This window comes from Hyperolius riggenbachi, chromosome 1 (genome assembly GCF_040937935.1).
Source record: "Hyperolius riggenbachi isolate aHypRig1 chromosome 1, aHypRig1.pri, whole genome shotgun sequence".
Taxonomy (NCBI): domain Eukaryota; kingdom Metazoa; phylum Chordata; class Amphibia; order Anura; family Hyperoliidae; genus Hyperolius; species Hyperolius riggenbachi.
This window is the reverse complement of record NC_090646.1, coordinates 603,169,823-603,197,042: the sequence shown is the minus strand read 5'-3', so window position 1 is coordinate 603,197,042 and position 27,220 is coordinate 603,169,823. Positions and strand designations below refer to the sequence as shown.

At 44.5% G+C, this 27,220-nt stretch overlaps 1 protein-coding gene across 1 annotated transcript in view; it reads left to right on the top strand.

Annotated features, from left to right (window-relative positions):
• Positions 1–27,220, top strand: part of NNT (nicotinamide nucleotide transhydrogenase) — a 202,394-nt gene that overhangs the window by 39,663 nt on the left and 135,511 nt on the right. The window contains exons 2-5 of the mRNA XM_068249595.1: positions 10,203–10,395; positions 14,517–14,746; positions 18,287–18,504; positions 21,486–21,573. Coding sequence (XP_068105696.1) covers positions 10,245–10,395; positions 14,517–14,746; positions 18,287–18,504; positions 21,486–21,573 — 687 coding nt within the window. The 5' untranslated portion in view covers positions 10,203–10,244. The remainder of the gene's footprint in view (positions 1–10,202; positions 10,396–14,516; positions 14,747–18,286; positions 18,505–21,485; positions 21,574–27,220) is intronic.

Genomic DNA, 27,220 nt, shown 5'->3' with positions numbered 1-27,220 from the left:
TCCAACACCATGCCTACGGAATACACTACTGAATCTGAATACACCACCGTTGTTATAGAGACCAGTTAAAGGAGACGTGCCACCGGGAAGCAAAAGAGCAGAAATGTTATAAAATCAGGATACGCTCTTTTTTTGCTAGGATTTCTGTTAGGGCTTGTTCACATCTAGGGCGTTTTGCGTTTTTTTTTTTTTTAAGTGCTGTCGATTTTCTAAATCGCCTTAAAAGCGCTTGTGCAATGATTCCCTATGAGAGTGTTCACATCTGAGCGGTTAATTTCCGATCCGCTCAGCAAACGCTGCCTGTAGCATTTTTGGGGCGATTTCCCTATAATGGCAAGTATAGAGAAATCGCAAAGCGCTTGGTATACTTTATTCTTTTCCGGGTCAAAGAGTTCACTTCCTGTCTTGTGTCAGGAAGTGAAAAAACAAATCGCTCTGCTAAAGTGCTTTGAAAAGCGCTTTACAACAAAACAAAGCACGCAGGTAAGCGCTGGGAGGGGGAAAAAATTAAATCGCTCACAAAATCTAAAATCGATGGCGTCTGCGATTTCGATTTAAGATGTGAACAAAGCCTAAGGGCTGGTTCTCACCAAGAGTGCTTCTGAGCACTTTCAAAAGCGCTAGAGTTTTGTAAAGCGTTTGGCTAATGTCGTTCTATGGGTACGGTATAGGAAAATTGCTGACAGAGCGATTTTTCAAAGCATTGTTTTTTGCCAAAAGCTGTTCACTTCCAGATCAAAGTGCCCTTCCTGTTTGCCGCAAGAACTACGAAATCGCTAAACGCCAATGCTCCAAAATCGGTAGGCATAAATAGTAAATCGCTAGGCACATGCCTTGAATCGTTACTGCAAATCGCTACAAAAATCGCTGAGTTTGTGATTACACTTAGCGATTTTTGGTGTGAACGAGGCCTAAGCTTGATTTTGTTGTGAAGTAGTAGCAACATGGGTTCTTGGACTTGTATCCTATGTATGTGTTTGTGGAATATTCCATTGTGAGTATTGGCAGGCTAAACCACATGACAGGAGGAGCTTCTTAGGCCTGATTTACTCCAAAATTGGAGAAAAGGGGAGAACAAAAGTGACCCTGCATGTTTTTGTTTTTATTTTTTCAGACATTAGAAACTAAAGTGAGTGCAGCTAAAGTGTAATAGCACTTGTGCAGTTGTAGCCACATTCAGATGCTTGCAGTTACAACATGCTTTGTTATAAAACCAGGTAAAATTGGATTTGTTCTCTGATATAGGCTATTTAGGATAATGCAAGTATACAACTGCTATTTCACTAGCTGCTTAACAAACCTCAGACCTAGGACCCACTGGGGGCGCTTTTGCAGTGTTTGCCGATCGGCAAATGCCACATAATGGATCCCTATGGGGATAGCCCCACTAGACAATGCTGCTTGCAGCATTTGGGGAGCGATCCCGGAGTGATCACATAAGTGGCTGCAGTAGCCAAATCGTGATTGATTCAGGAGTTGTGGTGAAAACTGGGCACTTCCGCATGCTTTGCAATTTCACGCAGAGAGCCCGTAGTGGGTCCCAGGCCTCACTGTAGCTGCAAGAGTCCATGCGAGTGTTGCAAACCTTTGCATCTTCAAGCAGAATTACAGAGTACTGCAAGCTACTGTGTTTCTCGGAAAACGACAGGTTCTTATATTCATTTTTGCTCCAAATATTGTGTCGGGGCTTATTTTCAGGGGATATCTACAAGCACACAAGTTCTGTGCTGTGCTGTGTGTCCTCCTGCCTTCCCCACTGTGCCACCTCTTCCTCTGCTGGATCCACCTCTTGTGTCCCTTTTGTACCTTTAGTGTCCTCCTGGTGTCCACCCATGTCCCCTTCTATCCCCTAAACACCTGTGTCCCAGGTAACCCTATGTCCTCCTGTGTCCCCCTATGTCTTCTATGTCCTACTAGTGCCCTCTGATGTCCCCCTGCAGCCTCCTCTTACCCCTAGCTCCATGTCACTCTGTTTCCATGTCCTCCGGTGTCCCCTTAATCGTTTTCTTTCCCCAGCTCCATGCTGCTGTGTCCCCAATCTTCAGCCTATGGGGAAGAAGTACAGCAATTTCTGTTACTACTGGAGCCGATGATCTCGTAGGCAGGACCATGGCTCTGTTATTCGGCCAGTCACTGCACTTGCTGAGTAGCAGCGAGTGCATTGATTGGCCCAATGACAGAGCCTTGTTCCTACCCGTAAGACCATCAGCTCCAGCAGAAACACAAGTTGCCATACTGTTTTCCCCTTACTGCAGCTAGGTCTTACATTTCTAGCATGCTCGAAATTCCTGCTAGGGCTTACTTTCAAGAGATGTCTTAATTTCAGGTAAAGTGGGTAGAACTAGATGCAACGATGTAGTATGGCTATGTCAAATCCAGTTCAGAGAGATGTGCATAAGAGGGAATTATTTTTCCAGAATCCATGCAGCTGCCAGATAAGCCTGGAAGGCCTATAATAATTATAGTTAAAATCCACAGAATATAGATTGATCACCTGGAGGCATGAGACAAGAGTTGTGCTTGTTACTGGCCAACGCCTGTAATACAGAAGCTGTGTGTCGACAAATGTAATCATCAATGTTATCATGTTATCTTCATTTCAGTATCTTATCATTGTGCTTCTGCCTAGGAAGCTACATGCATAGGTTATGTATTACTAACCATAATATGAGAGGCTGTAGTGGCACATGAACCTCGTTGGTGTTGCTCCCTAGATTTCTCCATTCAAACATTTTTTCAGGTTGCTCTACTAAGCACTCCCCCCCCCCCCCCCCCCCCCCCCAGCTTTTTATTTCAGTATAGACACATCACAAGTGCACAGACAGGACAAATACAGACGTGTACTTTTGTAAAACACAGTTATTCCAACTAGGTCTTTAAAATAATAATAATCTTAACATTTGTATAGCGTTTTTCTCCTGTTGGACTCAAAGCACTCGAGCGGCAGCCACTAAGGGCGATTTTAAGGTGCCACCCTGCAGTGTTAGGAAGTCTTGCCTAAGGACTCCTTACTGAATAGGTACTGACCCTAGCCAGGATTTGAACCCTGGTCTCCCATGTCAAAGGCAGAGCCCTTAACCAGTACACTATCCAGCCACCGGAGACTATGATATGGGAAAGTCCATGACTGACAGTGGATTAGTCCAGGAGTTGAAAGGGTAAGAAGTTCCTGCTATGCGCAGCTGTCCATTCTCCTCAGAGTACTGATTCCAGTCTTAAAAAGAACAGCAATTTGTTTTTTTGTCTGTTTTGTGACTGCAAACTGAAATGTAAAGATACTTTTTATTTTCTAACAACATTCATTTGCAAACAGGTATGTTTGTAGCAATTAAATGGGGTATCATTTTATTCATCTTTAACCTTAAAGAGATACTATTGCATAAAATGTACATTTCTCCTAGAGCAAAATGCACTATAAATTACTTTTTTCCTATGTCATGGTCACTTAAGGTGGCCATACACTGGTCGATTTGCCATCAGATTCGACCAACAGATAGATCCCTCTCTGATCGAATCTGATCAGAGAGGGATCGTATGGCCACCTTTACTGCAAACAGATTGTGAATCGATTTCAGCCTGAAACCGATCACAATCTGTGGAGCTCCCGCTGCTTGCCCCCCCCTGGTCCCCGTTGTCTTCTTCTCCGCTCCGGGCTCCGGACCGTTCCTGCAGCTACTGAACTTCCTGTCCAGGGGAAGTTTAAACAGTAGAGGGCGCTGTTTAAACTTCCTGCCGGGACAGGAAGTTCTGTGTAGCTGCAGGAACGGTCCGGAGCCCGTAGCGGAAAGAAGACAGCGGTGACCAGGGGAGTCGCGCCGGCCGGTACAGGTAATGTATACCCGCTGTACTGCGTCGGTCGTCGGGCATTCGAACGCCGCTATCGACGCACTCCTGACCTGCCGGCGATCGAGGAAAATCTTACGCACGGACGGATCGACGGGAACGACCGATTTCGGACGGAAATCGATCATTCTGTCAGCGGTGTGCGCGGCGATTTTTACAGCCGATTCAATCACTGTGATCGGATCGGCTGTATATCGGCGGGAAAATCATTAGGTGTATGGGCCCCTTTACGGTAGGTAGTAAAAAGCTTACCAGTCTGATTGGTTTTGAACTAGTCCATCTACTTATGGGGGATTCCCAGTGTTTCCTTTTATTTACTAGAGCACTCCCTGAAAAGGATCGATAAAAAGATGTCAGCTAGCCTCCTTAGTCTGTTGTGGCAATGATAGGGTAAACTCTCTTAATACATACAGGGTGAATTTCTCTCTGTTTTCCTTCTGTCCTCTGCAAAAGTTTAGGTCCACGTTAACAAAAGTACAGAGGAGGTACCTTAATGTCATGGGTGATTTATTGACCAATAGAAGAATTCAGGAGTTATGCTACGTACACACATGCGACAACGATCGTTTGTTGAGAACGACGAACGAACTTTTAATTGATGAAAGAACAACCTAAGTAAAGTTAGTTTTAAAAGGTGTGTAACGATCAGATCGTTAGAACGAACGTTACATCACAAAAAGCAACTATTGCACCTGCGCATAAAAATGAGAAGTTTGACGGAGAAATAGTGAAATGCGCATGTCAAGCCTAGTACTAACGACCGTTTCCAACGATGTACTACTTTTGCAAACGATTGTCGTTGGTTAAAATCCGCCGAGACAGAACTTTCTTTTGTAGCGATCTGGCTCGTTCGTCGTTTGCCTAAATAGTCGGTGGTTCGTTTTTTGTAACGATCGTCGTTGGTAAAGATCGGGGAACGATCGTTACAAACGACTATAGTCGCATGTGTGTACGCACCTTTAGTCTCATTGTATGGGTCTATTAAGCATGGGAGCTGTTCCTGAGCAGAGTGGTTTCTATTGAATTATGTAGACTCGGGCTGCTGGTAATTACCAGTGAATAGTTATACAGTAGGCCAGCGAAGAGCGTCTGACTTCGCAGTGCTGCCACTTGCAGAGACGACAATCCATGTGCCTGTTTTATTCCCTGCACCGTTCCCAGAATAGCTTGACGTTGTCAGTCTGCTAGGTGCGTCACGGGATCTCTGGCCTGGATAGTGTATCAGCAGATGGCTTACAGCTTTACTGCAGGAGAGCTCTGTTCCCTTTAGCTACCTAGTCTTACAAATGCATACAGTGTCATCTTTTAGTCCCTGTTCACACATTTTTTGTGAGCCACAATACTCTCCCCCGCCGCAGCTCGTCGCAGTGGTAATTACTGGCTACGGTATCGGTGGTAAGATGCTATGCGACGAAAGTATTTTGAATAACACTGGCTATGCAGACTCTGCAATGTGTTGCCGAGAGGAACTCTGCATGTTGCCAAGAGGAACTCGGCATATGTTCAACTAAAGGAGACCCAGATATCAGTTAAAACAGTGGGGATAGCCATACTGTCTCAGGAAAAAAAAAATATAAGTAGATAAATATTTGTTCTACTTGCATTATTGTATTGTGCTGTCCACTTTTTAATCTCAGTTAATTTTATATAGTAAATAAAGAGAAACCGGTTTAAGGCATTTTCCATCTTTGCTACCTCTGACTGAAGTCAATCCTGATGTCATTTCCTCCCATACTCCCCCCCCCCCCCCCCCCTCCTCATATTAACTGCACTGCCTTGGCAAAGTCACCTGATAAAGCTGCCAGGGTGGTTATTACTAATAACATGTTTATTGGTAAAAGACCTTTATTAATATAATATGAAAGCGATTAACATTGACAGACTTGGTATGTAGGTGATAGGTTCACTTAAATGAATTGATACCCCAGAAGCACACAGAAGGGAAGCAGGAGATTTAGGCACATGAGGCAAGTGGACTAAAACGGGCGCCGCCATTCACTCCCATAATAAATGTTGTTTGATGGGCGCCAGGAAACAGGAAAAAAGGGCGTCTGAGATTATCGTTTTCAAACGCCGCCCAGAGATTTTTAATGTTATATAACTGCGCTTGTGATGATTTAAGTTTACAAAATGCGTCCGCGACGAATAACGTTTACAAAAATACTAAACCTATTTATTTGTATTTAACTAAAACATTACTTAATGTTATCCCTTACTGTTTGTAAAACATTATTATTCACAAAATAAAGCGCTCAGTATATAACGTTAATTGTAATATATTTTTTACAGTCACTATTTGTAAGACATTATTCGCACCACCAGGGGGGGTCTTAGGGTTAGTTACCACCAAAGGGGTCTTAGGGTTAGTCACCACCAGGGGGTCTTAGGGTTAGGCACCACCAGGGGGGGTCTTAGGGTTAGGCACCACCAGGGGGGGTCTTAGGGTTAGTCACCACCAGGGGGGTCTTAGGGTTAGGCACCGCCAGGGGGGGTCTTAGGGTTAGGCACCACCAGGGGGAGTCTTAGGGTTAGGCACCACCAGGGGGGTCTTAGGGATAGGCACCACCAGGGGGTCTTAGGGATAGGCACCACCAGGGGGGTCTTAGGGATAGGCACCACCAGGGGGGTCTTAGGGATAGGCACCACCAGGGGGGTCTTAGGGATAGGCACCACCAGGGGGGTCTTAGGGATAGGCACCACCACGGGGTCTTAGGGTTAGGCACCACCAGGGGGGTCTTAGGGATAGGCACCACCACGGGGTCTTAGGGTTAGGCACCACCAGGGGGGTCTTAGGGATAGGCACCACCAGGGGGTCTTAGGGTTAGCCTCCACCAGGGGAGATTTGGGGTTCGGCACCACCGGGTGTGTGTTAGGGTTTTGCACCACCAGGGGGAGTATTAGGGTTAGGCTCCACCAGGGGAGATTTAGAGTTAGGCACCACCAGGGGGGTCTTAGGGTTAGGCACCACCAGGGGGGGTCTTAGAAAAGAGCATTAGCTGCTGTCTATTAAAACCACTGAATTTGGTAGAAGCAGGATCAGTGTCCATGTTCCCCCGTAACATACCACGGTACTAGGGTCCTAAAGTGATGATGCATCTCCTTACTTCCTTCTGCCAGGGGAAAATTAAAGTTTCATATAAAATTGGGAGTAAAGTCTTTTTACACAAAGGGAAAAAGAAAAAACCTTATGATCCTTTTTTGGGGTAATCCACTTTCCCCTATTGAAGCTTCGCATATGTAGAAAGGACCTTATTGATGAAAAAATACGGGCTAAAGCTTATCAATGCAAAAATATCAAAAACTTTATTGACACAGACATAAAAAGAGTAAAAAGTTCTCTATTAGAGGTTCCTTGTGGATATATCCAATACAAAATATACAGTACAGACATCGGCTTAATCGTAGAATTAGTGCAAATTTTGAAAAAGGCAACGACACGCTCGTTTCGGGCACAGAGGGCCCTTCATCAGGCCAAGTTGCAAAGAGCACTGTCTACAAAAGAAACACATGAATAGATGTATATTAATAACAATAAAATGCATAAAAAATATATCCAGCACCTCATAGAGAAATTACCCAAAAGTGAAAATAATGACGCCGTGTGGGCACCAGGTCTCATATCGACAGACCTCCACACTTGTCAATGAATTGCATTGATAAGCTTTAGCCCGTATTTTTTCATCAATAAGGTCCTTTCTACATATGCGAGGGGAAAATTAAAGGCCAGCCTACAAGAACTCCAATAAAAAGGGGGATGCATTTAAAATGGGGGTACCTTTTGATCTAGTGTAATACCGGGTGCTGTGTGTCGTGTTCCAAGGAGGGAGTTAAAAATGACACGAAGTGTTAAAAATATCCCGGATATTGGGACACAGGAAAGAGATTTGTTAGGACCTGAGTGTGCTGTATCAGTATGTAATACACAGGGGCATATAGACAGCACTGTCTAAGGAGCACACCGATGAGCTACACAGCTGTTTATTCTGACAACGCTCTGCTGCATGTGCTTTACAGCAGTAGGATCAGCCATACTATGCCACGGAAAAAAAACATATATAAGTAGATAAATACTTGATCTACTTACATAACACGTATTATACTGTCCACGTTTTGATTTCAGTGAATGTTATATAGTAAATGACGAGAATTCTGTTCCTGGTGGGGGCCATGTCTTTTGCCCACAGTTAAGGCTAACTCGTGATGTCATTTCTGCCCTTTACTTTTTTTCTTGTCTCCTCCAATCGCTTAGTCGCCTCCGCCTTGCTTGTAAACACAAGTGAGTAGGGGATTAGGTTTCAGATAAGCAGCTGGCAGGGAAATAAAGGGAAGAGAAGGAATAGATTATAGATAAAAAGAACCCCCAGCATGCAATTCTTTGGCACGACTACTAAAGGGCCAGTGCTCCTTAAAGGGAACCAGAGAGGATGAAGACAAGCTTTTATACATACCTGGAGCTTCCTCCAGCCCCATACGCCTGGATCGCTCCCACGCCGCCATCCTCCGCTGCCTGGATCCGCCGGTACCGGGTCCCGTCATTGCCGCGAGTCGGCCAGTATGCCGGCGGACGCGGCCAATTCTCCGCATCACAGGGGGCTCCCTCCATACAGGTACGGGTGTGGCTGCCTATTGCGCAGCCGCATGCGTACGGGTATGGAGGGAGCCCCTGTGATGCGGACAATTGGCCGCATCCGCCGGAAGTGACGGGCCCGGTACCGGCGGATCCAGGAAGCGGAGGATGGCGGCGTGACAGCGATCCAGGCTTATGGGGCTGGAAGAAGCCCCAGGTATGTATAAAATCTTTTTTCTATTTTACAGAAGCATTCCTCTCTGGTTCCCTTTAAGTATGTGATAACTCCAAATCATAACAGCAGAAAAAGTTTTGCAAGTTTTGAATGCTGGATTAGCATCTTTATCACTTAATACACTCAGACCAGTTGCCGTTGAAATTTGATTTTTATGGTGACGATACCGCTTTAAGCACAACACACAGAGCTGTGCTGTTAGCTCAACACAGACACCATAGAATATGGTTTGTGTTGTGACTGTTCACTGTTTGACTGCATTAAAACCAGTTACATAGTTGCATAGTTATTTTGGTTGAAAAAAGACATACGTCCATCGAGTTCAACCAGAGAACAAAGTACAACACCAGCCTGCTCCCTCACATATCCCTGTTGATCCAGAGGAAGGCGAAAAAACCCTTACAAGGCATGGTCCAATTAGCCCCAAAAGGGAAAAAATTCCTTCCCGACTCCAGATGGCAATCAGATGCTAATTTCCAGTGAGTTTTGAGGATCGGTTCACTCAAAAACATTAACTGGGGGCTGGTTAAAGCATTTAGCAATACAAAAACACATAGCGGAGAAAAGTCAAATGTTATTAGATGAGTAATCAAATCTGATTGAAACTGCCGTAATAATCCTGCAGCTGTTTATGGAATTATTCAACTTCCAACCAATCAGAATTCCTATTCAACCATTTGATCAGTTACTCAAGGTAAAAATGGAACTCAAAATAAAATTTAAAATCTTATTAAAATGAAAAAAAAAAACAGTTTTACACTGTGAATAACGCATGTATATTTTTCACATTGCAGGTGCAAGTTCCTTCTATAGGCATATCCAGCCTTCCTTCTCTTTCAGGAAACTATGAGCTGCTGTGCATTCTGGGGCAGTTTTTTTTTTAATCCTTGCAGCCTTTAGAGATGCAAGAGAGTTCTGCAGCTTTCTCTGGCAGTTTTAATTTATTATCTGCAGCTGCCTCTGTCTCATCGAGCACTCACAAAGTTTGATTTGTGCTACAGACAGACAGAGCTGCAGATTGGAAATTAAAACTCAAAGAGGAAGCCTCGGAGGTCTTCCACACAGCAGCTCATTGCTTTATAGGGTTTATAAAGGAGTTTGAGGATTAGTTAGCAGTAAGGCTGGAATCCTGCTTTATTTACAGTGTAAAACGGATTTTAAGGTCACTTTTTCATTTTAACTCATTAGCAGCTTTAAAGGAATTATCTTGTTTGAGATAAGTGCACTGCTTTTGACCTCAGTTGAGATTGTGCTGTAAATTCTTGGAATGCTTTGATATCTCTCTGCTAGCATAAAATATAGAAACTGAAAGCAGAAGTCCTCTGTTATTGTCTCACGCTGCCCCCTAGTGACAAGTGGCCATAACACATAAGAAAAAAAAATGTGCTAAAATAAATAGACCTGGAGCACTTGCAAGTCTCTAAATAAATTGGCTGCTAAAGGGTTAATATAATAATTATTTTGAGTTTATTCCTGCTTTACGATTCTGTGTGGCTAAAAATCTTCTTATTGTCATTGTTTTACTCTGAGGTTGATGGCAATTATTAATCATTTCAGAACAAGCAAGACGTGGAGACTGCACAGTGATATCCATCCATCATGGCGGGCCTCCTGAGAACTGTAGCTACCAGCTGTACAAGCCCCCTCTTCAGCAGTGTCATCTCCCTGAAGGTCCAGACTGTGAAGACACCATGTCTGCGCATGTTCCGCACACACCAAGTCCTCTGGTGCCAGAGACCCGTGACGCAAGGTAATGGGTGCACGCTCAAGTTAGTCACAGAATATAATGATATTGAATGTTTGAGGCACGGTTATTAGAGACAGTGGTAATAATACTTGTGATGTGGAAAGCCCCTCTGCAGGCACAGATCTGGAAATATCATCTAATAGTTTTCATAGCTAGAGTGCTCAAATGTTGGCTTATCCACGATATCCGTTTTCAGGCTCTGTGTATGTGGCTGCTGCAGCTTTACTGATTGCATCTTTCCCACTGTTCAGACTGGCAGAAAGAAGGCATAATCTGAATCTCTGTGAGAAGACTGCAGCCCATAGCACAAACAGTCCATGGTGGGGGAAGTAGGCAGGGTCTGGTCTTCTAAACAGCTATTTTACTACTGGTTTCTTTGAGATAACTGGCTAATGAAGGTTACAGAGAAATGAAATCCAAGCTCTGCCACTGAGTGCCTTTGGAAAACATGTACCTGGATTGGCTATTTAACCATTTCAGCCCGCAGGTATTTTTCACCTTATGCATCAGAGCAATTTTCATCTCCCATTCATTCGCTAATAACTTTATCACTACTTATCACAATTTATTGATCTATATCTTGTCTGTTTTCGCCACTAATTAGGCTTTCTTTGGGTGGTACATTTTGCTAAGAATTATTTTTTTATAAATGCATTTTAACAGGAATATTAGGAAAAAATGGGGAAAAAAATCATTATTTCTTGGTTTTCAGTCATTATAGCTTTAAAATAATCCACGCTACCATAATTAAAACCTATTTATTTTATTTGCCCGTTTGTCTCGGTTATTACACCATTTAAATTTTGTCCCTATCACAATGTATGGCGCCAATATTTTATTTAGAAATAAAGGTGCATTTTTTCAGTTTTGCGTTCACTATTTACAAGCTTATAATTAAAAAAATGTTCGTAGTATACACCCTTCACATGCATATTTAAAAAGCTCAGACCCTTAGGTAACTATTTATGTTTTGTTTTTTCGTTAGTTTTTTTTTTTGTTGTATTTTTTTTTTTTTCATAAAAAATTTTTATTTGGGTAATTTTTTGGTTTTGGGAAATTAACAGTTAGATTTTTAATGTCATAATGTGTAAATTGGCATGAAAAATGTATGTAGATGTAGTTTTTTTTTTTCCTTGTGCTTCTCGCTTACAACTCATTCCCCATACAGAGGCTGGGTCTGCCTATGGAGCCCAGCCTCTGTTGCTATATAGCTTCCCCCAAAGCCCCCTCTGCGCGCTGTGACACCCCATTAATCACAGCCGCGCTGTGTGGCTGTGTTTATCTCTCTAACGTCAGTCTCCGCTCTCCCCCGCCTCCTGAATCGGTCCGGTCCCCACCCGCATCCCTTCCCTCCAATCAGCGGGGAGGGAAGGGACGTGGGCGGGGACCGGAGCGATTCAGGAGGCAGGGGAGACATTAGAGAGATAAACACAGCCCGCTGCGACACGCTGCGTGTCGACAGCGCGACTGTGTTTTATGGGGTCTCACAGCGCGCAGGGGGGGCTTTGGAGGAAGCTAAATAGCAACAGAGGCTGGGCTCTATAGACAGGTCCAGCCTCTGTATGGGGATTGCGTTGTAAGAACCCCGCCTCGGGTTCTCTTTAAAGAGGAACTGTTGTGAAAATCTTACAATTTAAAACACATACAAATATGGAGTACATTTCTCCCAGAGTAGATGAGCCATGATTTACTTTTCTCCTATGTTGCTGTCACTTAAAGTAGGTAGAAGAAATCTGACATTACCGGCAGGTTTTGGGCTAATCCATCTCTTCATGGGGGATTCTCAGCATGGCCTTTATTCTTTATAAAGACATTTCCCTGAAAATGATTAATACAAAGATGCTGGCTAGCCTCCCTGCTCGCTGCAAACTATTTTGGCAGTTGGACGGAGCAACTGCCATTCACTGAGTGCTTTGAAATTAAAAGAAAGCCCTGAGAACCCCCCTATGAGAAGATGGGCTAGTCCAAATCTGTCGGTAATGTCAGATTTCTACTTCTTATTGTAAGTGACAGGAACATAGGAGAAAAGTAATTTATGGCTCATTTTACTCTGGGGAAAAATGTACTTCTTATTTGTATGTGTTTTAAATTTTAAGATTTTCATGACAGTACCTCATTAAAGAGTACCTAAAGCAAAAATGACAGAGCCTGGCTCTCTTAATGATGGGGGGGGGGGGGGAGGGGGAGGGGGCGGCGTTGCAGGGTTAAATACTCACCTGTCCTAACATCCTCCCTCCAGGCAGGTGATTGCTCTACCCCACTCGAACAGACATTGGACATTTTTTCATCAAATTTGCCACCAAGGTTCTGGCCACACCCACCTGCAAGGCCATGGCCCACCCCAAATTTTGACAGCCGCAGCCTGATTGGTGGCTGCCGAGCTTGGAGCAGGACACTGTTAGGTGGACGTTTCTGGAGAGTTTCAGCAGGCTGTTACCGCCAGTTTCTGTGTTTCCGGTCTTAGAAGCAGTATTCCGCGTACCAAGTCCCTGAATTTTTAGGCCAATTACAAAACTCTAAATTATTGGGCCAATCAGAAAATTCTGAAGTGTGTCACAGTTGGAATTTGGAATTTTGTAATATAGCGTACATCTGCAAAATATAGCACATTGTGTGGAATTTAGAAATTAACATACCAAACTACATCATTAGTACAACTTTATCAACAGCAACAAAAAGCCGTTCCACAGAATTTGGAATGTCACATGTTTAAATGCTGAATTCCATTGGAATTGGAACTGCACATACTTACTTGCTTCTGAATTGATATTTCGGTATTTGCATTTATACAGCAGTGCTATGACAGCCACCATGTTTTACAGGTAAATAAAGCCAAGCACGTGACACTTTCACCTGACACCGGCAGTCTTGCTCAGGCCTGGAGTTTTCCGGCTACAGCCAGACAGCCCTCACAGAGGGAGACAGCTAGAACAGAGCACTACATGCTACCAGCAGAGAGAAAGCGATAAGCTGCTGAGTTGATGATTAACAGTGAATTGTGCGGCCTGTATGACTCCCTACAGCTCGTAGAGGTCATGTGAAGAGCAGTGTCAGCCGTACTCCAGTCTTGCAGCCTGTGAATGAATCTGTGCACCTGGGGTGGTTATGCTTTTGGTGGTAACACACGTTACAATCTTTATATTCAAATATTCTGATCATTTATTTTTTTTCTTCTATTGAACGAAAAAAAAAAATAACTCATCGAACCGATGTACCACACACGTGTATTCGATTTCAAGACAAGAGGAAAAAAATTGAATGAAATACCATATAAAAATTGGGTTTGAAGTAATTGAGAAGAAAAAAAAATATCTTTTAAATTCAATTGGAAATTACAGGTATATGAAAAGTGATCTTTCTTTGCACATGTAACTTGGAGTAATTCCAAGATGTCACACAGCAAGCCATTGCGATATGAGGCTAGCTCCGTATGATTACTTAAAAAGTCAGGAGAAACCAAAACTATTGTGGAGCAAGAACTGGTTGAGAAACCAGAGACCAGGTCTCCCATATGTCTCTCTGAAGAGGGCTTAGAAATAACAATCCTGCTGATTACCAGAATTTCCTCAGAATGTCTGAGGGAAAACTTCAACCATCTTTTGTAAGTAGTGCCCCCAAGCATAGCTTGGTCTTGAAGTCACAAATACAAACACCTATACTTTTTACTTCTATGACTAATAAAGTTTCTTTCATCTCAAAGTAATTCTGGGACCCAGGAAGTACTTCCAGGTCACGGCTTAGCTTCCGATTGAAGGAAACTGACAGAGGCAGGGGAGCTATTAAATGGGGGAGGCAATGCTGATTGACAAATGCCACGTAAACTGAAAGCTAGTGACAATCAGATTGTCGCTAGCTTGGCGCTATTTTTGAGGGTGGACAGCAGAGCCCAGGGGGGATCGGCATGTCATTGTGCAGAGAGCATGCCTCCGTGTCCTATTATCTTTAGAAAATCCGCCTCGGGTTCTCTTTAACTAAGGAGCTCTGTGCACAGGATGAGGTTAGAGCAATTATTGGCTGTGGTACAGCGTGGGCTGTTCCTTGTACTGACACTTTAATAACCATGGCTAATCTGTTGTCTTTCGCATCCTGTCATGTAATTCTTCGGTACTTTTTGTGCCTTTCAGGAATTCCTTACAAGCAACTGACAGTTGGCGTCCCTAAGGAGATTTTCCAGAATGAGAAGAGAGTGGCGTTGTCTCCGGCCGGTGTCCAGGCTCTGGTTAAACAAGGATTCAATGTTGTGGTGGAATCTGGAGCAGGGGAGGCCTCCAAATTCTCAGATGACCAGTATAAGGAGGTTGGCGCCCAGATCAAATCAGCCAAGGAGGCTTTTGCATCAGACCTTGTTGTTAAGGTAGTGTTGCGCTCTTTCTCTCCTTTTGTGGCAGCCATATTACTGCTGTGGTGTCAGTGGATTCACAACAGCTCTGCAGGGATTGGATATGTTGAGTATTCTACTACAGTGTTCTCCCCAGAAATTATTTCCAGCTGGGTGGCATGAAAAAGTAGCCGGGTGGGGTGAGATGAGAGAATGCAGGGCCGCTGTTGCTGTGCGCAACTCTGCTCACAGCATAGGAGGAGGTGAGCTGATAACAGCCGGGTGCTCACCAAAACTAGCCGGGTGGAGCACATGGGTAAAAAAGCCTGGGGAGAACACTGTACTACTGTGTAACTTAATTTGTAATCCCCAACCTTAAATTTAACATGACATTTAATTGATTTCAAATGCAAAGGAAGTGCCTACATTTGCATACAAAATGTGCATTAACCTGCTTCAACACATAATTATTTGCGTCTCATTGACCATCCCTACTAGTGACACAACATCGGGCTTTATTCTTACAGCAGAGATTATAGATAAAATATTCCTATGTACACATTGGATATACAGTCATGACCAGATATATGTATATCTGACTTTAAAATTAGGGTGACTGTTTTTATTATAGCAGCACAAATGGTTTTTGATTTGCGTTTTTCATGTTTGTGGACTAAGCACTTCACAGTATATACTGTATATGTTATTTATGATGACTATTAACTGAGAAATAGAACATTTTATCACATTTTCTCTTTTTTCAAATTCTTGATTGCAGATATGCAATTTTACAGTGTAAACATATAAGCTGGTGACACAAGGGGCCTGATTCACAAAGCGGTGCAAAGTGTTTGCACGCCAGTGAAAAGCCCTTTATCACGCCTAAACTCAGTTTAGGCATGATAAGAAGAAACTCGCGCGAATTTTCCGCGCGCAAAGCTTCGCGCGCAGTGCCCATTAAGGCCTATGGGACTTTGTGCGCGTTTGCGCGCGGGACTTTGCGCGCAATAATCAGCACAAAGCGGTGCTAACTCAGCGGTGCAAAGGTTATCATGCCTAAAGTCTTTTAGGCGTGATAACTGAGTTATCACCGCTTTGTGAATCAGGCTGAAGACATACTCTGAGAATGTGGGTAATAGAACCAACAATGGCACATAGAAATAGAGTGTATCTATATGCCGTCAAGTATCGGATATTGCTTGGGTGTACATCTTTCAGCTTTTTAGATAGATAAAAGAGTAACAAGGTATCTCAAATAAAGTAAAGGAAACTGAGAATAAAACTAAACAAATACAAACAGAATGGAAAAGAGTAACTGTGTAGTATAAATGCCTACACACACACACACACACACACACACACACACACACACACACACACACACACACACACACACACACACACACACACACACACACACACACACACACACACACACACACACACACACACACACACACACACTCACACACTCACACACTCTCTATATCGCTTTTAGCATAGGAGTCGAAGCATTTTTTCCAGACTCCAGGTACCCAAAATTTGTTTTGACTCTGTCTCCACAGCCCCATCCATAACACGGCACTGATGTTCCATCCGAACCTGTACAAGCACACTGCAATCTCTATGCTGACTCTATGCTGACATGACCTCACACACGCCTGATTTATTCAAACGACAGGTCGCCCGTTCTAGCGACAGTTTCCCTGTGTGTACAGTCTGTCGACAGGCTTCTAATGGTCCCCGATGAAAATGAGTTGAACTTACCCAGGGCTTCTAATGGTCCCTCGCAGACATCCTGTGCCCGCACAGCCCAGTATGGTCTGCGCCTGCGCAGTACGCTCCTGGTGATGTCAGTGGGAGCGAGGACACTGCAACGCAGGTGCCGTGGTTTTCAGACTTTAAAGTCTGAAATTGCAGAAGTGAACCGGAGGCGGGGCCGGAGCATTGGTGAGTGGCTGCGCCAACACAGGATGTCTGCGGGGAACCGTTAGAAGCCCGGGTAAGTTCAACTCCTTTCCCCCCCACCCCCCTACAGTATCCCTTTTATCCCTCTTTGGTACTGGGTCCTGTAACTTTGGCCAGTCTGCGCAAGAGAAGTGCGCCCTCTACGTATCTCTCTGCCGGCCACCGCAGAGATATGTAGAGGGCGCACTTCTCTTGCGCAAACTGGCCATGAATGGCTGAAGTTACGGGACACGGTACAGAAAATGGAGAAGACTGAGGACGGCGGTGTGGGAGCGATCAGTTTGCATGGGGCTAGATGAAGCCCCAGGTATGTGTAAAACTTTTTATTATTTTTTTTTTTATTAGGTCTCTGGTTTCCTTTAAGGGGCCAGAGCCATGTGATCCCCAACTAGTTAACCAGCTTCTCATTAGTACATGTGAAGTGAGAGGGATATTGAGGAGGCTATGTTTATTTCCTTTTAAGCAATACCAGTTGCCTTGCTGCCCTGCTGATCCTACTGTCTCTAATACTTTTAGCCATAGACCCTGAACAAGCATGCATTTTCAATTGCGCTGACTGAAGTCTGACGGGATTTGCCACATGCTTGTTTCAGGTGTTTTTATTCATTTATGTATGTATGTATCTATATAGCGCCGACATATTGCGCAGCGCTGTACAGAGTATATTGTCTTGTCACTAACTGTCCCTCAGAGGGGCTCACAGTCTAGTCCATACCCTAGTCATGTATCTATGTATATATCGTGTAGTGCATGTATCGTAGTCTAGGGTGAATTTAGGGGGAAGCCAATTAACTTATCTGCATGTTTTTGGGATGTGGGAGGAAACTGGAGTTCCCGAAGGAAACCCACGCAGACACGGGGGAACATACAAACTCCTTGCAGATGTTGACCTGGTTGGGATTCGTACTGGCGACCCAGCGCGGCAAGGCAAGAGTGCTAACCACTACGCCACTGTGCTGCCCGGCCCGTGATTCGGACTCTACTGATGCATGAAAGATCCGCAGGGCTTCCAGGCAGCTGGAATTGTTAAAAAAAAGAGATGAATATGGCAGCCACCATATTCCTCTCATTTCAGGTGTGCTTTAAAACCTAAAAAAATGCTTTGGCTATGAGAATGCATCAAGCTGCAAGGCGTAAAGAGTTAAAGGACAACTGTAATAGGAGGAATTTGGAGGCTGCCATATTTTTATTCCTGTTAAACCATACCAGTTGCCTGGCAGGCCTACTGATCTCTTGAGCTGCGGTAGTGCCTGAATCACACCAAAAACAAGCCTGCAGCTAATCTTGTCAGTTCTGACAGTAATGTCAGAAACGCCTGATCTGCTGCATGCTTGTTCAGGGTCTATGGATAAATGTATTAGAGACAAGAGAATCAACAGGACAGCCAGGCAACTAGTATTGCTTGACAGGAAATAAATATGGCAGCCTCCATATCCCTCTCGCTTCAGTTGTCCTTTAAAGCTCCATTCCTGGCACAGATGTTCTGCAAGATTCGTTGGGCACTCTGTGTCCTCCTCTGTTTTTGTCCGGATTGGAGTTCTGGTGGGCTATTCTGTTGGCAGTTGGAGTTTTCTTCCATTGAGGTTCTTGTCTTTATTTTCTCCGCAGGTGCGAGCGCCCATGCTGAACCCTGCACTAGGCATGCATGAAGTGGACCTGTTCAAACCTTCCTCCACTCTCATCAGCTTTGTTTACCCAGCACAAAACCCCGATCTTCTCAGCAAGCTATCAGAGAAAAAAACAACAGTGCTGGCAATGGACCAGGTGCCACGTGTGACCATCGCCCAGGGATACGATGCTCTCAGCTCCATGGCAAACATTGCAGGGTATGGATCCTTTCAACATGTGCCAGAGACCTTATGCAATACCTGTCGCATCATCCTGACAAAGTGAACGTTTTCCAAATTGGCCTGATCGGAACTGTGTAGTTGTGGCTGAACTCTGCACTCTGGTCCCCCCCCCCAACCCCCCTCCCGATGAAATGGAACTTGCGGTCTGACTAGTGTCAGTTTGATCAGACATTCCAGCACACGTTGATTAACAGTACTTGCTGTTCAAATAATTTAACATTGTGGGAATGTTTAATCAGTGGTTTCCATTGCAAATATGCCAAGTACAATATTTTAGATTCATCTATGAATTATGTAAATGCATTTAGTGCAGCAACCTCTCTTCATACACACCGGGGGTCCTTCGGGGGGGACCTTTGTAGCTCAGCAGGGATTGGTACGCGAACCCTTGGGCAACTTAGTAGTGCCAACACTAAAGATTCATCACCAGTCCTTTAGTTTTGGGGAGGGCGGGGTTGGAGTGAGGACTATGCAATCGTGTGGCGCTCGGGCGTCAGGGATCACTGAAGATGCGGGATGTATCTTTAGTAGATGTTGTGAGGCTACTGCTGCCCAGGTGGTTGCCAGCGTATACATGGGTGCGGGACTTCATACGCATGCCCATGTATACACCGACAACCATGTGGGGTGCGTTTATGTGGACAGAGCCACCGGCAGACACCGACCGGTGAAGTATACTGCATGGGGCAGAAACATTGATTGAAGTCCACACGGTCATCTAAAAGTTATCAAAACTTTATTGCATCAAGCAGATAAAAACTTAATGTTATAAGACAGCAACCAAAAAGAGCGTATACCACACGGGGCACATTTTTGCATGGGGTGGGGGCGCAGCGACTGCGGCGTCACAAGGCCGATTCCCGAGAGATTTCATGCTGAAATAGATTGGGAATCGGCTTGTGTAGTATGGGCAGTCTACAGATCTTTCACTCCGATCAGATTCCAGCAGAGAGAGATCTGTCTCCTGTTCGATCTGCCCTTGCCCAGTTTCCTTTTGCGTAAATTTGCTTCATGTTTTAGAATGAGGCTGTGATTTATAACGCAGTGTACGCCTATTAATGACTTTTACTTTTGTTCTAAAAATGACAGCTTTCTGTCAGTGTTTGCAGTTGCTGGGAATACACGGTTCGTTTTTGGCGCTCGATTCTGCAGTCGATTCTCTTATCTTCCGCTTTTCTTATCTTTTTCCATCCACTTCTATCAGAAATCGAGTGGCGAAAGGATTGAAAGGGAGATGGGACGTGTCGGAAATTATCTATCGAGCCATCTAAATGACTCAAAAACAAACCGTTTATTCCCATCATAAAGTAGCCAGCAGCAGCATTCACCTGAAGTCAGTGTTTACAGATATTATCAGCATGGATGTGCTGATGAGAGTACAGGCAGTTTAACCCTGCTGAAGTTGTGGAAATAACTTATTATTCAGGCAGGGATCAGTGCAGACTGCACCGTGTTTACTGACAATATAAGCACAGTGTGACAGCTTAAACTGTACATGCTGGGGGACACGCCTGTTTCTTAAAGAGAATCTGTATTGTTAAAATCCGCACAAAAGTAAACATACCATTGCGTTAGGGGACATCTCCTATTACCCTCTGACACAATTTCGCCGCTCCTCGCCGCATTAAAAGTGGTTAAAAACAGTTTTAAAAAGTTTATTTATAAACAAACAAAATGGCCACCAAAACAGGAAGTAGGTTGATGCACAGTATGTCCACACATAGAAAATACATCCATACACAAGCAGGCTGTATACAGCCTTCCTTTTGAATCTCAAGAGATCATTTGTGTGTTTCTTTCCCCCTGTTCTCATGCACTGAAGTTCAGGCTGCTTGTTTCTTCCTGCAAACAGCTTTGCCCTTGTCTGTAATTCTTCAGTATGTGAAAGCCCAGCCAGCTCAGAGGACGATTTATCCAGCTTGTAAAAGATAAGAGAGAAGAGAGAAGCTGCTCTAATCCTAAATAACACACAGGCAGTGTGCATAGAGGGGCCTGGAAGGGGGAGTTCATATCAGAACCACAACACTGAAGAACTTGGCAGCCTTCCAGACACAGGTTGACAAGTCTGACAGGGGAAAGATGCATTGATTTATTACAGAGACAGTGATAGTATAAAGTGCTGCAGTAAGCCAAAACACATTAGAATAGCTTTTTGAACTTGTAGGATGATAAAAAACAGGATGCAATTTTTGTTACGGAGTCTCTTTAAAGTGGACCTGAACTCTTGCACAGGTCAGAAGGAAAACAGAGAAAAATGCAGCCTGTATGTATTTAGAGAGTCTAGCCTGTTTAATTCCCCCTCATCATCACATGAATGCCACGGCAGATAAGCCCATTTGAAAGCACAGGCTGTTAACAAGATGTCTGCTTCCTTGAATCAGGAAGTAGACACACTGCCGATTTATTGTAGGATTTGTATCAGCTGTAACAAAGAAATGTTTTTTTTAAAGGTTATTATGCTGTTGCGTAGGGCAGAGAGGACGTTCTGAGTTCAGGTCCACTAAATTGTACCTCAGGCAGATTAAAATAAAAATAAAAGTTACATACTTGCCTAAAGCCTCGTACTCTCTTGACTAAAGTTGGCTGAGGCAGACGATAATGATCGCCTCAGCCGATAATCAAGCATGTGTACAGAGCCGCCCAGCGGATCAACTCACCCTCAGGAACTTCTGATTCCTTTGTGCCCACCTCTTCCCCGCGAATGCCTATTCAGCTACACAGCTGACTTCTGTCTGTGGCCCCAAGCAATGTGCGTCTGTGTGACGTCAGAGCTGCTCGTTCATGAAGAGGAGATCTACAGGAGGGTCCAATGCAGCCGCAGTGGTCGGGGGGAGGACTCAAATGCTTCCCTCTGAATTTTTTTTGCCTTACGCTCGCCTCAGATTCTTTTTACAGCAGATTCTTTTTCTGTTTGTTTGTTTGATTTCGCTGTATTTAGTCTCTGTTTTGTCTTTCAGTTATAAAGCCGTGGTCTTGGCTGCTAACAACTTTGGACGTTTTTTCACGGGACAGATCACTGCGGCAGGAAAAGTCCCACCAGCCAAGGTACGTACAGCCGAACTACCCCCGGTTATTTATGTGGAAAAAAAACAGGAGCAGTAATCCCAACCCTGACTCGGGGTAGCAGCTGGGAGGGTATGTGCAGAGCATGCAACGCAGTAGGCGTATCCACTCGCCCTCCCTGGGATCCCAGATGCTGGCAGCCATTCTTCTTCTTGTCCTTGGAGGCTCTGGATCCCTCGGATGAGATTGCCTTTTATCAACATGACAACGGCGATTTCCTTATAGGGGTCAGCACCACCCGCAGGGCAGAGGGAGAATTGCAGCGCTGGATCCTGAGGAGGTAAGTGCAGGGCTGCTGCCGATATGTCTGCAGTATGATTTTTTTCCCCCTGCTTTTAGCGTCTAAAAGCATGTGAAAAAAAATGCACCACTTTTTGACCCTAAACTCCGGAAATAATCATACCACCAGGGAGGTTAATGATTGTTTTGCCTGTAAATTGACCACTCCCCTCAGCACCTGCATTTCTCTTTAAAAACTTGGTCCCTAAGCAGGATGAGCATAGTGTCCCTTCCTTGTACACATACATTTCATTACTGTCAGGTGTCTAAACATAGCTGACTACCTAATTCAGCTACTGCTATGCTCTGTGTGACATGGTTGTAAACTGATAGGAATCCACCTACTGGTTCTGTACCTTCACAAGGCAGCGATGGTTTACATTTGGCCTGTGCATTACCTATCACATGGCCTGAGCAATTGGTTTCTCATGTCTGTGCTCATAGTGACCAGCAGATGGCGATATTGTATTTGTAAAACTCTGGAGACTTGGCAAAGCTGTCCTACGTATTTCAAGGACTTTGGGTTTACTTTGCTTATTTCACGGTGTTCAGAAGGCTGTTCTGATCCAGATGTAGCATGGAAAGCACACCTGCTGCTGAGTGTAGTGTGAGCGGTGTGTATGTGCCAGCTGCTGTTGTGTTTATTAGCGGTGTCTTCAGGCTGTAGCAGGGAGCAGTTGTGGTGAGTGTGTAGTGCCAGGCTGCTGTAATGTTTTCTGCACCTTGGCTGCGGCCTTTAGACTCTGATTAACATTACAAAGGAAAAACAGTTATTGACTTGTGTCTTTTTAATTTTGTTTTCCCTAACTAAATCTAGAATGAAGGCAAATTCTAAGTTGATAAGTGAGTGTAAAGCATGTATAGTAGGGCTGAAAGATAAATCGAATTTAAACCGAAATCGTGATCACCAACATCACAATTTCGGAATCGTCAAAGTGACAATTATCGCGATCACATAAGTTCCACATGGGGAAGTTTGAAGAAATGGCTGCAAACCTCCCCAAAGTCCCGGCGCGTGCGGCCCGCAGCTTTGGACATACCTACCGCTCGAGTCCAACGCTCTCCGTCCTCTATCATCGTCTGCCGGCTCTGGTGCTTGGCAAAACTCTGGGTTACTGTCACATGACATACAGGAAGTATTCCGTGGATTAGAACCGGCAGGAGGCGAAGTGGATAGACGGGCATCGCTGGACTCGTGCTTGAAGCTATGTCCAGAACTGATGCAGCTTGGAGGACAGAGGAGGCACAGAGCGGACACAGACAGTGCGGGCACAGAGGGAGACACAGAGAGAAACAGAGCGGGCACAGAGACACAAAGGGGGCAAGAGCGAGACTCAGAGGAAGCAAAGGGGGCACAAATAGATACAGGGGGACAGAGGGGGAACAAAGCTTGATTTGAAGGAAATCGTGAATAGAATCGAAATCGCAATTTCAGACAGAAATCGCTCAATTCAATTTTTTCCTAAAATCGTTCAGGCCTAATGTATAGTGCAAAATAGGGCTATTATGTATTTATATAGCGCCGACATATTAAGCAGAGCTGTACAGAGTATATTGTCTTGTCACTAACTGTCCCTCAGAGGGGCTCACAATCTAATTCCTACCATAGTTATGTGTCTATGCATGTATTGTGTATTTCAAGTATCATAGTCCAGGACCAATTTTAGGGGAAGCCAATTAACTTATTTGTATGTTTTTGAGATGTGGGAGGAAACCGGAGTGCCTGGAGGAAACCCACACAGACACGGGGAGAACATACAAACTCCTTGCAGATGTTGACTTGGCTGGGATTCGGACAGTGGACCCAGCTCTGTAAGGCGAGAGCGCTAACCAACGCACCGTGCTTCCCACAATCCACTACAACACGCTTCCTGTACCCTATGATTATAGCTGGTGGGTGGGTCAGTCAGCTATAGTCTTGTGACACTTAAAAGTGGGAAAATCAATGCCAGACTATGTCCCTGCATTCCCACATTACAGAAGAAACCATGTCCTTTTGTGGGGTGAGGGGATAGTTGTCGCGCAGTGCATTCACTATTGCAGGCGTTGCTCATGTGGACGTCCTCAGCCAATTACATGTGCAGAACCCAAGTGGTGGACAGTTGCTGGGTGGCTGAACTGCGTGGTTCAGTCTGTGTGAACTGCCTCTGCACTGGCAATTAGAGGTGCTATTTTACTGGCCAATCATGGGCAGAGAAAGAACACCTCACATACCACTGGTTACCATGGCAAGGGCACTGCTGAATTAGTCTGCACTAGCTATGCTGTGTCTTCTTTCCTGAAAAGAAAAGAAAAAGTTTAGTGGGGCTTTAAAGATATTTTTGGCACTCCTGTAGATATACAGCAGAGTCCTGTTATCTGGAACTCGGCTAACCAGCCATCTCAACCAACCAGCACAAATTGCCAGCAGTACTTACAGTGGTGAAGGCCAACTTCTTAGGCTGTCTGTGGGCTCTGCTGTGCTTATAGACTGGGTTCCACGGCTCCCTCAAGGTTGAGATTCTTTCAATTTGGTACTTTATTTTAACATTTACAACCGAGGCGACAAAATTAAAACTATCTTTACTTACCTGGGGCTTCTTCCAGCCCCTACAAGTTGCGTGTGTCCCTCACCACAGCTCCACTCCTGTCTCCCTCTGGCAGCCTCTGAATGCTCCGTCACCGGGAGCATATGGTGGACGGTGTGTCCTGCACATGTGCGGGCTTGTGCCTGCAGGAAGGCATACTGCACAGGTGCAGTACGCTCCCGCTGGGTGCATTTGCATGCATGCGCAGTAGACACCAACCCATTGGGGGTCGGCGGTCTTCAGAGGCAGCCAATGGGAGGCGGGAGAAGACCGAAGCTGCGGTGAAGGACAACTGAGCCTTGCGTTTTAGTAGGAGGGCTTTTCGGTCTCTTTTAGCCCTCTATTCTTAGTGGTATTTGGGTCACCCCGAGCTGATTGGTTACTGTGTTTCACTGGTCCAAGCCCTATCCCATATAGCCATATCAAAATGTATAAGCTATAGGCTTGCTATACATCAGTGGTTCTGGATGTGAGCCTGGCTACAGGGACATAAAGAAATAGTTTGCATATTCAATAGTGGTGCATTGTGGGAAGCCACTTAAAGCTGAATTATCGCCTTGTGTTTTAAGAAGGCAAGCTACACTGAGCATTGCTTTTTAGTAGGAGGGCTTTTCAGTCTCTTTTAGTTCCCTATACTTTCCTAGTGGTCCTGGGTCACCCTGAGCTAGCTGGCTATTCTGCTAAATTGATTACATATACAGTGCCTCCCTCTTGTGGTGGCATTGTGCATTACATGTTCTTTATTCTAATAAGTGCAAAATAGTGCATCTTTCCAAACAGCTCAAGAAATAAAGTTCACAGATAATTCAGCAGCCTTCTAAATCCTTCAGGTGTACTCAAGGTGACATCGTGAAATAGGTCTGGTATACACAATGGAGAAAATTATCGCGTTGGGCTAAATAAATGTATGACCGACTGATTGCCAGCAACCAAGCCCCAAATCCATGTCTTTTTTTCAATCGGTTATGCTGGCTAGCGTTCCGTGTGTATGTCCTTTCATTTGCAGCATCCAATTGGAAAAACAATCAGAAATCTGATCGGAATTTGAGAAAAACAATGTGTGTATGCTGGGTCTGGAAAAACAGCTGCTGCACCAAATTTGCCATCCATTCTAATGTTGGGCATACACGGCTCCATTTTGCCGCTCGATTCTCCCGCTCGATCGTTTCACCGCTTGATTCCGCAGTCAATTCTCTTATCTACCGCTCGTTTTTCTTATCTTTTTCCATTCACTTCAATCCTGAATTGGGCAGGAGATTGGAAATGTCAGAAATGATCTATCGAGCTATCTTAATGGCTCAAAATCGAGCATAACGGACCAATGTGAACTTATCCATAGGTTAACATTGGATTAATGCGCATCCGTTAGGATCGAGGAACGGACCGGGCTTTTTCTTTTTTTTACACTAATGTGAACCGAGCCTAATATGATCTGCACAAAACTGGCAATCTTCAGATTACAAAGTGTCAATCTTGCAAACAGGCGATCCTTTAAAAGTGGCAATCATTATCTGCCGATTGTTACTTTTTTTTTTTTTAAATGGGCGGTATTGACAGTTATACATGTCAATGCAAAACATGCTGTGAACGGTATTGACATGCAAACACGTCAATACTCCTGCACTGTATACTAGACCCTTGCTGGACACATTTTGGCAAGTTACAGGGAAAAAAAAGTTATGAAAATTAATTGGCTCACTTTTTGCACAGAAATCCTGGGGAAATTGAATGCCAGGGAGGTTAAAGTAAAACAGAGCTGTAAAAAAAATTAAAGATTTGATACTTTCCCGCAGCTTAACCCGTCTGAGTCCCACGCCGTTCTCCCGTGGTCTGCCGTACAGCCGCGATCAGCCCTGGTAACCCCGGGGCTTATTGCGGACGGGGTGGGACGGGTTTATGCTGCAGGGGGAAGCTGCGGGTGAGTATCAAATCTTTTTTTTTTTTTTCCAGCTCTGGTACACTTTAAGATATGTTGACAACTCTATAATGGAAAACTACTGTATATGAAGGTTTTCAGAATGCCAGAGAACTTCTTTCAGCAGCGTCTGTGTTTCATGGCGGGCAGCCATGTTTGGTCCCGGATGAGCTCATGCATAGTAATGCACACCTGTGATTCAATGAATTAGGAAGGGGAATGTAGGTTGTGTTGCTGTGTGCATGAAGACAAACCTCCTTCCTGTCTGTCTGGAAAGTATCTGGATCGCCGCGGGTGGTAAACAGGCAATGGATGAGTTCAGCAGTGTTTACTTTGCTGTACCTGGAAACTATAATGCATTAGGCTTATGAGATGTACTCCTAGGAGTAAAGCCTTTCCTGGAGCATCTCTGTTACTGGTCTTTCCTTGCTGTAACCCTGTGACACCAGAAGCCCTATTAGTTTGGATAAAGTCTATTTAAAGGACAACTGAAGTAAGAGGTGTATGGAGGCTTCCATATTTATTACCTTTTTAAGCAATACCAGTTACCTGGCTGTCCTGCTGATCCTCTGCCTCTAATATCTTTAGCCATAGACCCTGAACAAGCATGCAGCAGATCAGGTGTTTCTGATAATATTGTCAGATCTGACTGGATTATCTGCATGCTTGTTTGTGTGATTCGGGCACTACTGCAGACACATAGATCAGCAGGGCTGCCAGGCAACTGGTATTGTCTAAGAAGAAATAAATATTGCAGCCACCATATACCTCTCACCTCAGTTGTCCTTTAATTCTGTTTGCAGAAATCATTATGGCTTTTAATACAGAATACTCAAGCAGCTCAGGGTGATCCAGAACCACTAAGTAT